Here is a 13,644-nt window from a genome sequence, read left to right on the forward strand (position 1 = left end):
TCTGAAAAAAAACTTTTCGTTCAGTTTCTTTTGTTATTTTGTTTTATCGTTTCGTTTTGTTTTTGGTTACGAAAATATAAATAAGGTAAGTGTAGACCCCAAACCCGATCATACATTCGCAAAACCCACTAAAATGGGTCCGGGGTTATTCATTTTCTTCAAATATACAGTCGGCTACACCATGAGGGATATCCGCTATAAATGGAACGAAGGCCCCAACTCTGTGGGCGTATCCAACGAGGTGTCTCTACCCCAGTTCAAGGTGCTGGGCCACAGACAGCGCGCCATGGAGATCAGCCTCACTACAGGTAAGCAAAATCCAACAAACCTCCACCCCCACCTTTTGAAAGTCCGCGATGGAATACCCGACTAAGTCTAAATTCAAAATATAGAAATAATATTCAGAATCAAAAGAAGTTTCGATTTGTTTGAAACGGTAAATGGATTATTTCGCACATTGCCACGAAAGTCGCAGATGTGGAATATCTGGCACTCGAGTTCTCTTTAGTATGATAGTTCTATGGATGGAATTTTCGAGCGCCAGATGTTCCGTGATCGAGATTCCTTTGTGCGGAATAAACACCGAGCCGTCTGAAACGTGTGTAAATGCATACATACCGTAAGGCATATGTGGCATCATGCCTTAACGTTTCATTTAAAAGTAACATTCATTTTCACAAAAAAAAATCTCAATATTCACATTGGAATAACACAAAAACAATATATGGTAAATATAGACACGTTGCATTTAATTCATAATGCCTCAAATTTACTAAACTGCCATACCCCTTTTTAACAATAGATGAAGTTTCAATTCATATAATATCTAGACCTTGAGATTTTAACTGATTTGAACTCAGAATCAGTCCCATTTTTACTTTATTCTTATGCGGTGGTTCCTACCTTTTTTTAAATTATATACTCTTTAGCAGCCATTTCTATAAATTGTTATAAATAATTTAACTACTGATGAACAAACGCCACAATTTTTTTAAATACTTCTTTTTCTAAAAAGTCAAAATTAATAGACATAAGGAACCATTATATATGATTTTTTGCCACAAATGATGGTCGCAATGTTTTAACAGTTGGGAATCACTCCATTGGGCTATAAATTAGAATTCTCAATGTTAGAATCTATTTCATATGTACATATATGTAGATCACATTCTATATGTGAATTCAGAGAATATTCGCTTTTAAAATAAAATGCCAAGTCGCATTCTTAATTGAGATATGTTAAATCGATACCATAAATTACATTGTATGTACATATATAGATATATACATACAATATAATATATTAATTTGGTGCTCTCTTGAGTGATATTCCGACTCAATTTATTGTACATTTTGTACTGAAATGAACATTGCTTCTTTGTAACAGTCGTGAAACATCCCATCGCGGACTCAAATTTACATAATTAAAGACTTGCAGATTTGAATTTAGACAATTATTTTTATTGTGCATTTCGGAAGTACTCTCGAAATCATTTTTTCAATACGAATACGACATCGTATAGCAGATCACGTAAGTGGCTTCGATGATGACGTTTGCCACTCTCTTATTTGGACGAGCTTTAATTTTAACAGTTTGATTTGTATTTTTTTTTTTGTCGTTTTTACTTTACATTTTTTGTATTTAACTCATATCATGTGGACTCAAACGACAGATGCGATGCGCTGTAAAACGAGCTTTATAGTACATAGTTCTGATCGGCGGGAATATGTCTAATCTTGAACATCTATTCAACTTAGTTGCTTATGTACTTCTCATCGAATATTTCACATTTTATATTTTAGTTTTAATTTTGGTTGTTTTTTTATTAGTCTTGAATCCGAAAATGCGATAATCATACGAAGCATTATCCAGAAATATTTTTCTGATTGATGAGCATGTAAATTAGCTTTCCTTTTATGAACGAATACAATAACGGATACTTCAATTATTGTTCATTCGATATTATATTATAACCTATATAGATAATGGTAAATTTGAATTACTGTTTTTATTATTATTACTATTATTATTATTAATTATTGAAAAATTTTCATATTCATATACAATATTATTTTGTTTTTATTCTCATTTATTTATTTCGATTAAATATACTAAACAAACGATCCTTTCGATTGACTATAATTATATTATACTTGATAGGATCACCCGCCGTTTTTTTTTATTATTATTATTTGTTTTATTATTATTTTGCACAATTTAAGGTTTATAAACCTTCAATATTATGGCTCGTTTATACAATATAAGTATCTTTATTGATAAAATCAACGATCGATCGAATTCCACGTACGTATTTAATTTTTTATTATCAAATATAACTTTAAAAATCCAATATAAAATGATCAGAATTTTACAATAACACCACAAGTGTGAACTGACATATAGTTAACCAAAAAAGATCCCAAAACCTAGCAATTGATTATACGGAGCTTTGAAAAAATCGCCAAAACTCGATGCACAAAAGCACATATCCCCACACAAAAGCTTTTACCAATATGTGCTTTAAAAGTACACCTGCATAAAATAATTTAAATGTTGTGTACAAAATGATTTATTCTAATTCTAAACAATAATTAACCAACAAACATATCGCAACTTTAAAAGAGTGCAAAATGCGATAATTATATTATATTATAATATAATATATTAATATCACTTGTGTGTTTACTTCATGTCTGCACTTGTTTGTCCCGATTCTTTATAAATGTGTTTTTTGTTCATCGCTTAAAAAAAGTTAAGTCTCACTCACACACATCACGCTTTTGATTATTATCCAAATATTGCTTTTTCATATTATATATTGTATTATATAATAATAAATTTAATACCTGTTATCATCGCACGAGCGATCACACGCAATTTTCACAATTGCGTCGAATCACTCGCGTGAAACAGAGAACATCCAAAGATGTTTAATTTACAAAGTGTATATATGTATGTACCTATATACATATACATATATTACGAATATACAGTTTTATTTAATGAATAAATCGGCTATGAAAATCCCATAAAAACTAACATTTTTTAAGTGATGGATTTTTCTTATAGTAATATATAATAAGTATATAGGCATAGAGGATATTTACATAAATAAATATATTGTTAAAGAAAGCTAAAATTTTATGAATAAGTTCATTTTAAATGCATTCAATTTAGAGAAAATATATAAATTTTACAACCAAAATAATTTTTTTAAGAAATATTAGTAAAAAACTCTTTTAAATATTAATTATAAATACTGTTTGAATAATTTTAGATTAATTTCGAATAATCATAGTATATTCTATAAATCCGTAGTGTATATGTAGATATGAGTGTTATGGGAAACGAATTTATATGCGTTTTTGTTGTTCTGCGCGCGCACAGGAAACTATTCGAGATTGGCGTGCGAGATCCAGTTCGTCAGATCGATGGGCTACTACTTGATCCAGATCTACATCCCATCAGGGCTGATCGTCATCATCTCTTGGGTGTCCTTCTGGTTGAACAGGAACGCGACACCAGCCAGAGTCGCGCTCGGAGTCACCACTGTGTTGACGATGACCACGCTGATGTCTTCGACCAACGCGGCTCTGCCCAAGATATCCTACGTCAAATCTATCGACGTCTACTTGGGCACATGTTTCGTCATGGTCTTCGCCAGTTTGCTGGGTAAAAATAATCAAAAAAACCAAAAAATATCCACAAACGTAGTGCTTCATGCACTGCACTGCACTTACCATCTTGTACTCGCGCGCGGAATTGCAAATTTATCCAAGTCCGAACCCTGGTCTCCGATTGGTCAATGCCAAAATGGCGTAACAAAGCTGACCAATTAGAGAGCACCTTTCAAATATTAAAATATCAACTGACATACTTTCAGTTTTAAATTCATTAAAAAAAAATACATGATTGATTATGTACATTTACAGAATACATTTAAAATATTTAATAAAAATATGTAACTGTTCAATTGATTCGCTCGTTGTGAAATTTTCATCTTATCGTTCAAAACATTTCATTTTATAATATAACTGCATTGAAATGGTTAAGTTAACCCTTTTAGTTGTAGGATAGGTTCAAAAGCGCGACACATAAATAATGTCGGTCTAAGGCTACTCATGGACCTATGATTCAGAAGGACGATACCATCACATAGTGTGTATATAACGGTCTGTCTTTAAATATCTGAAAAGTGCTTGTTAATTTGAAAGCACTTATATGATAATATAATATATAAATACATACATGTTAAATTTTTTTTCCAAAAACAAAAAAAAAATAATAAACAAGTGTAAATAGACTTGTGATCAGGGTCTCATGATTCGCCTAGATCCAATGTTTTCGCATTAATTATTATTTATTTTTATAATATACTACTATATCATATTGTACACGCTGCAATTTTTACACATCGAGCTGTGTATTTTAATGATTTTTTTATCTGAAAATATATTTATATATATTTGTTAGCTTGCGACACAATGTGTGAACATAATATTTGACTAATCGCTGTTTATTAACGCTTCTGTTTTGATCCTCGCCGCCATTTTGTTTCAAATGTTTATAAAATTATTTATATAATATATGACACACGACGGTGATTTTGATATTTTGACCGACGCCTAAGAATTAAATATATCCATACAGAAGAATTAAACATAGTATAAGATTCCCTTCAACTCACACAGGTCCATGAGATGTTTTAAATTTGACAATGAACTCGTATACGTACGTTTAGTGAGAAAGTTCGGAAAATTTGCTTTGTGAGATTTTTCTTTTCCGATTTTTCGATTTCTGTCGTTTCTTTTCGATCGTATCGAGAATGTCCGTGTGGTTTTTGCAGAATACGCCACCGTCGGCTACATGGCCAAGAGAATTCAGATGAGGAAGCAGAGATTTTTGGCCATACAGAAGATAGCCGCAGAGAAGAAGATGCAAGCCGAAGGTCCCCCACCTGGAGATCATGGACCCAAAGGAGGCACCATGAGTCGACAAGGACCACCGGGTAGGGCATCTGTAAGTATATAATGAAATTCTAACCAATCACATTATTTATTTTTAATTTAATAATAACTGAATCACACAGCGCAGCTAAGACTAGTGAAAATTAAACGAAAAATAAAATAAACAAAAATTTACGAAGCAATTTTTGTATGAAATTCAGCCAAATCAGTTTAAAATCTTTGATATATTAGACTACATGAGAAATTATACCAATTGTAGTGGTTCTAAATTGTAAACTGTAGATTTAAATTGTAAATTAAATTTTACAAAAAATAATAATTTTATATCAATGATAAAATTGATTCGAAAATATATAAAAAACATTTTTAAGCTTGTCCAATATTATTGAAAGTCACTGAGCTTAAACTAACCATTATTCAGTTGTTATTATCAGAAGTAGAAGAAATTATCGTACTTTTCTTGTGAAAGCTCAATAAAAATCGTAAAATTATCAAATCTAGAGTAATATATTAATTTATATAAAATGTTTAAAAACATTTATATAATAGAAGTCGCCAATTTGGTTATTGCTATTTGATATTGGCCTTTTCTATGAACACTTAAGAGCAATCTAACTAAGATTGCTTGCTAATTTTTTAATTATTGTATTAAAATATATCAAACAAAGCAAAATATCTTTATACAACTGCTGAGGAATTTTCAAATATTAAAAATTGACATTTATGTATTAAATTTCTTCGTAGCCCTGTCTATATATAATTTCATTGAAAATATCATTTTTTTTGTTTATAAATCTTCAAATAAGTCAATATCATATCCCCTTTCAATACCATATTAATTTAATTTAATTTAAAAACATGAACATCGCTGGAATGCCAAAATGAAAAATCATATTTTTCCAGTTAAAATAAACTTTGAGAACCGTCAGTATATTAAAATTCTTTAAGAATCACCGGTGGGATTGGCAATATTAAATTCCATCGAGCGAACGTCTGCTTCGTTAATTTGAATTTTCCGAACGCTTTGAAGATTATTCGAAAGATTGAGCAGCGCTGCTATTATTATAACTACGAAACGGTAATCTGTTATTTTTGGAAGCACCCGAGATAATCAAATCATAGCTTAGTACTACATATATTATTTTATTAGACACTTGTTTATAAATGAGTGCTATTTATACACAACCGTATCAGGCCTCCCACAGTTGATGATTTATTTAATTATGATTCAACATTAACTTTTGCACTGTGGGTACGGACGGGGGGGCTCCGGACGTGTATAAATAGGCCTTCGCACCGCTAATCGCGCATCCGGTCGACGTTGTCGACGGGATACGCAGATACTTGTTAGTGGAACGCTTGTTCCAGGAGGTGCGGTTCAAAGTTCATGATCCCAAGGCGCATTCCAAAGGGGGCACCCTGGAGAATACCATAAATGGGGGGCGCGGAGGCGCCGAGGAGGAGGCTCCGCCCGCCCCGCCCGCCCACCTCATCCACCCCGGAAAGGTATACCCCCCGAAACCCACATCCCAAAAAACCCTGAAACCCCAACCCCAAAACCCAAACCCCATGCAAACAATCGATTCCGTACCACAACTTCCACGATTCATACATACACTAATTTTATTATCATCAAACTTACTTCGTAGCCTCACCATTGCATATATAGATATTATAATAACAATATAATATCCATATAATTCTCTGCTCTGTTAATTTATTAACAAAAAAAAAAAAAAAAAAAAAAAACCTTTTTTTCTCAACTTCTATATTTTTTTGTAAAATTTTCAATGATTAAAATGCCAATAGCTAATATATTTACATGAAATAAATTTCCGTGGAAAGAATATTACATTATATTTGGCCTTTTTTTATTTATTTTTTTGGCGGCGAATCAAGCTTCGGCCGCATGTCGATTAGGATGCAAACGTTAGTGTATTGTGAACGATTGGATATGGAAAATTAAAATTCACATAAACAAATAATCCCAAACTTTTTACCAAAACCAGAGAAAATTTACAAAAAACGTTTACTGAATTTTATGTAAAAAAAAACGCAAATTTAAAATATCATTTTTGATTTACCTGTTTGTAATCTATACATATATTATATTACATATCAATTTGAAAGAATGGGCAATTCAGTTTTAGGTTCGGTCAAAATATTAATTGATGCGAATTTTTTGGCAATTGCGATTTTTTTCCTTGCCAGTGCGAACTTTTTTTTTTTGATTTACTAATGCTGCGTTTTGTTTCTTTGTTACTTACAGCGAGCGTTTTTATTTATCATTTATTGTACAAAGTATTTTGTTATTATTTTTGAGTTTAGGTACAAATTAGATTTGATTTTAAATATTTTCCCGAACGAAAAGAAAACCATTCATATATAACGAATGAATATGGCCGATTTTTTTTAGCGACTGTATGATTGTGAAGCGTTTACATCGATCTAAAACATTATGCTCGATAACGTCGAGAATTATTAAATTGTAAATATACATATAATGTGTGCGTTAGTGTTACTTGCAACTGTGATTTATTCTCAATGTGCGCCGTTGTAAACGATTCATTACAATTTCAGGAATGCTATCTCAACTGTGTGGTGTTTTTTTTTTAATTTTGATTATTTTTATTTTTATCATTATTTTAATACAACAATCAAAAGGTCAAATATAAACATATATTTGTATCTTTAACAATATGCGAACATTATAGTTTTGTATTAATTATTCAAATTTTATTTTTTATGACTTTTAAACCCAAAAAAAATAAAATTCAACATTAGCCTGTTTCAGTTCAGAAATGTATATAAAACGGTAAGTAAGGAAGAACGGAACAGGTAATATTTTTCAATTATATTTTAAAACACAAAAAATATTTATTTGCTACTTATTCAACAAATACAAAATTTATATATACAGTTAAACAATGCTAAATACAGATAAATTCAAATTTATATATTATATTATAGATTTATATAACATTATTTATATATATATATATATATATACTTATATATATGAACAGTAAATTTTATATCATTGGCATCATATATATATAATTAATTGTTGCTAAATTGTAGATAAGCATTTATTGTATATTGACAAAAAAAAGTAGAAAATATATTATTGCAATTTGTGATCAGATTTAAACATGCCAAGTTAATTGCAATTTAAATTTAAAAAAAAGCCTCACAGTATATATATGTATATAAAATATATATTATATATATATATATATATATATATATATATATACAAAATTGTAATATTTGTTTATATATTTTAAACAAAAAAAAAAAGATTTGTTTTCAATATAAACTTATTTGTTCTATAGAAACGATTTATTAATATTTTTGCATATGCATTTATGTCAGCATAATTAACCGTTAAAAAAATAGCGCGATGTTCAATGTTCAAAATCAAGTTATTATAAAATTTAACAACTCATTTTATTAATAATTCGTAATACAAAAAAATCAAAAATATATATATATTTGTCAACTTAAAACTGATACTGCCCATTCAATTACAGGTAAACAATTTAGTTTTAAATAGATTGTTTTTTTTGTTCCTTTTTTTGTTTTGTTTTACTTTTTTTCTGTTATCATTTTTAATCAAATTCAATTTCATTCAGACTCCATAGGTAAATATTCGACCAAACAATTTTTTTTTAATTCAATTTCGTGAATGTCTCATTGTTTATTTATTTATTTGGGATATTATCATTGATTTGCTAACTTCAGCAAGTGCCCTACTTCTACTATCTGTAATACTATTCAATGAAAATTATAATGTTAATTTTGAATCAATTTTATTTTGCAAATTTAGTTGTTGTGGCAAAATTGGAAACACGAGACACTGTTTCCAAAAATAAAAAAGAAAAACCAAAACCAATATCCAATCCTTGTTTTTAAAAAGAACCAATTTACGGTGAACCAAATCATTATCCTTGAAATGAAATAAAATAAAAAATATATACAAGTCACTCTGAAATTTCAACCCTTTCCACGTGGAATTATGGTTTTTATTTTTATTTTTGAATAGCTTTATAATCATTGTATATTTACCAAAAAAAAAACATAATCTATTCTTATTATTATTATTGAAACACATTTAATTTTTTATCTATATATATACTGATCATACACATAATCTATGAATTATTTTTAAATGTGTACATCAATCGATTGATTAGCCACGCCCAACAAAAAAAAATTGCGCATTTGTAATATGCAATAAAAAAAACTAAAAATAAAACTAAAAATAAAATTACAAGAAAAAAGAGGCAAAAATTTGCGACGAAAAACTTTTTCGTTCAAAAAAATAATAATAATAATAAAGAAAAAATCATTGAAAACGAACATGTGCAACCGTGTAGCAGTGGTGCGTAAGTAACGTTGACATATTATATATATAATAAATATATACGAATCTAAGTCCCCTGGTATGATGCCACATGGATTTCATCAATTTGTGATGAAAACTATCAATCACTGAGTGTCAACCAACTGCTGATGACTAGATTCCGTTGGTTTGGTTGCCGCAACAGGGCCGAATTGGATTTTATTTCAATAAACTTAAATTTAAAAATAAAAAAAAATCCAATAAATGATTTTATACAAAAAAAATCAAAAAAAAAAAATTAACCAAAAAAAAACTACATAAAATAGTAGTATTTGTATATTATTTAACAGATACATCGGTAACGTATAGGCCAGATACAATTTAAGGTACACGCACATTAGTTTATTTTGCTAGTGAATGATTACATAATGATATATATTATTATTATTATTGTTGTTATAAAAAAAAAGTAGTTTTATATATATATAATATACAAAACAGACACATCAGGGCTGCTCAACTCAAATTTTCAAGCGGGGCCAAATACAAATTAAAGGTACACGCACATTAGTTTAAATATATATATATATAAATATATTTTTAACACATTAATAAACATTATTAATTAGCTATTATTATGTAATTGTAGTGCTTGTGGCCTTAGAGCGGTTAGAGTCGTGTCGTCTGATGTCGACAGATGTCGCGGGTTCAGATCCGACCGTTGTCGTCTTCGAACGTTGCGACTTTGTATACATGCATTCTTTCGTGAAGAGTCGAATCCTTGGGAGGGGGAGGGCCATCACACCATCACGACCCGATGAGAAGAAATCCAACCAACAGGACAATCACCGAGATCTTCGACTCTACACGCTGTATCAAATCAGGACCTATGCAAAGTCGCAACTTTCACGGCGACAGCGCGAGAAAAAAAAAGTTAAAAATGATAAAGACACCTTGAAAAAGAGTAATCGGGGTCGAGAGCCCGTCGGAGCGAAAACGTTTCATTTTTTTTTTTGGTTTTTTTTTTATTAATCCTTTTTTTATTGTAAATTATTAGGCTGCCGTCACACGATACGACCGCTTTCTTGAAAACTTTCATACATTGCATCAATTTTTTTCATTTTCATTTATTTTTTTATTTGTTTTTTTTTTCTTGTCTTTTTTAGTTTTTTTTTAATATGCATGAAGATTGTGCGAGTCGTTTGTTTTCACACGAGCGACTGCGCTCGTTCGGGCGTCCGATCGGAAGCGTCGAATTCTTACACAAAGTCTATGTAGATTCAATGCATATATCTATTGAATGTACATAGAATATCCGCAAGTGTTAGTAAAACAACGCAACCAACTGCTCAAAGCAATGAAAATATGTAAATTCGCGTTGTTTTTTTTTTAATTAAAAGCAGTTGCGTTACTTTACAAACATCCGTATGTATACTCAACGCCTTCTATTGACGCTTTTCTTTATTAACGTACAATTTTCAATCGCGAAGTCGCTCGTGTGATGGCTCTAGGCCCCAAAGCCTTAATTTTCACCCAACCCCTCGATTTCCTCAGACCCCCTCCCCCTCATTGCACGAGCCTCTATTTAAGGCTTTTAATTTTGAGGGAAAATAATTGGTTTTAATCGACGACTCGATTAGAGCCAATTATTCACATGATTATTATTATTTTATTATTTATTTTTACTAACTAACTATATATATATATATTTATAAAAATATTTATATTTTATTATTGAATTGCTTTCTACGCAACGCAATATAATTATTATTATTACATTATCTACATATATACATACGTACATTATATTGTATGTATGTATATATGTTTATATTTCTATATATACAGGGGATGATTCAAATGACAACGTCGAAATTCCGAATTCAGATATAAAAATATATATATATATATACATATGTATATATATGTATATACGAAATTCCGAATAAATCATTAAATTTTGGCAGCGCCTCCTTACATATAACATTTTTTTGATCGCGTGCAATTTGAAGCTTTCCTCATTTTTAAATTTAATTACACCTCAAAACTAAAACTTATATTAGATTAAAAAAAAAGCTGTACGTTTATCGAAAATTTTTTTGTTGAAAATCAATTTTTTTAGACATACATTATAAAAAAATGATTTTGAACAAAAAAATTCGCATAAAAGTATGGCCAAAAATATATAATATGTATATTATGGCTGCGACTATCTGTATACAATTTCCATAGCATTCAATCAATTAATTACGTAGACCGATCAATTTTTTACAGAATTTGGGTCATAATCTCAACAGCCAACATCCCAAAGTAAGATATTCCAATTTATAAAACACAACCTAATTCTAAATTTGACATGTCGTGATTGTCTAAACATTTCATCTTATGTTGTATAGGATGCGGCGGGAAAACCTGACGATTTCCATAAAAACACGTTGAAAACTTTCACAGTTTCACTCGAAAGGAAAACATCGTTTAGTTTAGTTTTGTTTTCTTTGACGATCAGTGCCATGAGGCGTGTTGCTTTTGTTGCAGAAACGTTTTTGTTTGCAAGCATGGAAGTGAACGCGCCATTACCACTGCGCAGAATCCCACGGGAGAAAACACTTCTACGGCAAAAGCACAACACCCCACCACCCACATCTGCATCGAAAATTAAATTAAATTAAAAACAACGCACATTTGGCCGTCCACTAAGCTACTACTTTGAGTTTTCACTGTGTTTTTTCAGATCAGACTTCCAGCCTCATTCTATATTTTATTTCAATTTACTTTTTAGAACAAGATTCGACATTTTGAAAAATATGCGCCGTGCGCCGACAAGTACTTGAGCGCCTTTTTTTACATAACATCCCAACAAAACGCAGTCGTGGGAAGTTATCTCATACAAAAGACATTCAAGCGCCAGTCGACGCTCACGAGCATGGCACACGCATTATCTGATTTCGAAACTTCAACGGTTTTATACGAATCACTCCCTGTAATATATTTATATATTATATGATTTTTTTATATTTATATTATAAAGTAATTAAGTCGAGTTAAATATACTTATGCTGCGCGTTGCCGGCCGGCTCTGTGTGTTCTACAAAACACGTTACGGCAACAAAACCAACGAAGTCTTGCCGAAAAATATACAAAAAAAAAATCGTTTCGTATTCGGGGATATGTTTCGACTTCCGACCAGCCGCTGTGTGGTATGTACCGTGCCTAAAAGAAAAAAAAATGAAAAAAAAAAAAGCGAAACACGCCGCGTGGAAAGGGTTACACGTCACCGCAGTGTACTCGTCGACGACTGATCATGCTCGTTTTTGGCCTTCACAGGACATCAACAAGCTGCTCGGCATCACGCCGTCCGACATCGACAAGTACTCGCGCATCGTGTTCCCCGTGTGCTTCGTCTGCTTCAACCTGATGTACTGGATCATCTACCTGCACGTGTCGGACGTGGTGGCTGACGACCTGGTGCTCCTGGAAGAAGACAAGTAGAGGCGCCGGCGCCGCCGCCTCCCCCGCGGCCGCCGCTTCTGATGCTCACGTGCTACCCGACCAAAAAATATTACCACCCCCAACCCCCAAAACCTCCCTAGTCATCCCCCAAAAACCCCTCCCAAAATCCCTCAAAAAAAAAAAAACCAAAAAAAACCAAAGCCCCACCCATACATCGCTCCATTGTCTATATGGTTTCTTAGTGACTTTGTGTGTGGTTGAATTTTGCCGCCGAGCATGACCGTACAAAGCTTGCACACTTTGGGGTACACAATATCGTCGAACGGTTGCGTTGGAGAGTGAAATTGTAAAAAAAAGCAAAAAAACACCAACGGTGCTACGCAATCGCGTAGGGTGCAAGCGACATGTAAACATATCGATCAAAATTCAAACAAAAAATTTGATTATTAATTCAAAAATTCAAAAAAAAAAACCAATCCACTAAAGACTCAAAATACAATTTAATTTTCCAAATAGAAATACAAAAAATTAAAACCATAACATTAACGGGGGCCGAAGGCCAAAGTTCAAACATATTTTTCATTGTATACTTTAGTTTCTTTTTTACAAAATTTAGCATAAACTGGCTGTGACTCACCATAGATTATTATACCTGAACCTTAATGTAAGCAGTGTCTATGTCATATTGTCACTTGATGAAAAATGTGTCGCATTATTCTATTGTACCTTACATTTGTTTTACATTGATTGATTAAAATATGATCATTTTAGTTTGCTTAGTTTGAATTTATCAAATTTTGACAAAGGCAATTCTTACATTGAGTTCCAGGTATAAAGCGTGACTTTCATTTGATGTGTAGCAATTTTAAAGGCCGAATTTG

At 31.3% G+C, this 13,644-nt stretch overlaps 1 protein-coding gene across 4 annotated transcripts in view; it reads left to right on the forward strand.

Moving 5' to 3' along the window:
* The window catches only part of Rdl (Resistant to dieldrin), a 112,366-nt gene extending 99,058 nt beyond the window's left edge, over positions 1-13,308 (forward strand). The window contains exons 6-10 of one of the 4 annotated variants that reach the window (XM_077446363.1): positions 171-308; positions 3,389-3,673; positions 4,848-5,020; positions 6,340-6,474; positions 12,638-13,308. In XM_077446363.1, coding sequence (XP_077302489.1) covers positions 171-308; positions 3,389-3,673; positions 4,848-5,020; positions 6,340-6,474; positions 12,638-12,802 — 896 coding nt within the window. In that variant the 3' untranslated portion in view covers positions 12,803-13,308. Of the gene's footprint in view, positions 1-170; positions 309-3,388; positions 3,674-4,847; positions 5,021-6,336; positions 6,475-12,637 lie in introns of all 4 variants that reach the window. The other 3 variants (XM_077446361.1, XM_077446362.1, XM_077446364.1) reach the window with 3 other exon arrangements.
* The last annotated feature ends 336 nt before the right edge of the window (positions 13,309-13,644 follow it).

Source organism: Arctopsyche grandis, chromosome 2 (genome assembly GCF_051622035.1).
Source record: "Arctopsyche grandis isolate Sample6627 chromosome 2, ASM5162203v2, whole genome shotgun sequence".
NCBI lineage: Eukaryota > Metazoa > Arthropoda > Insecta > Trichoptera > Hydropsychidae > Arctopsyche > Arctopsyche grandis.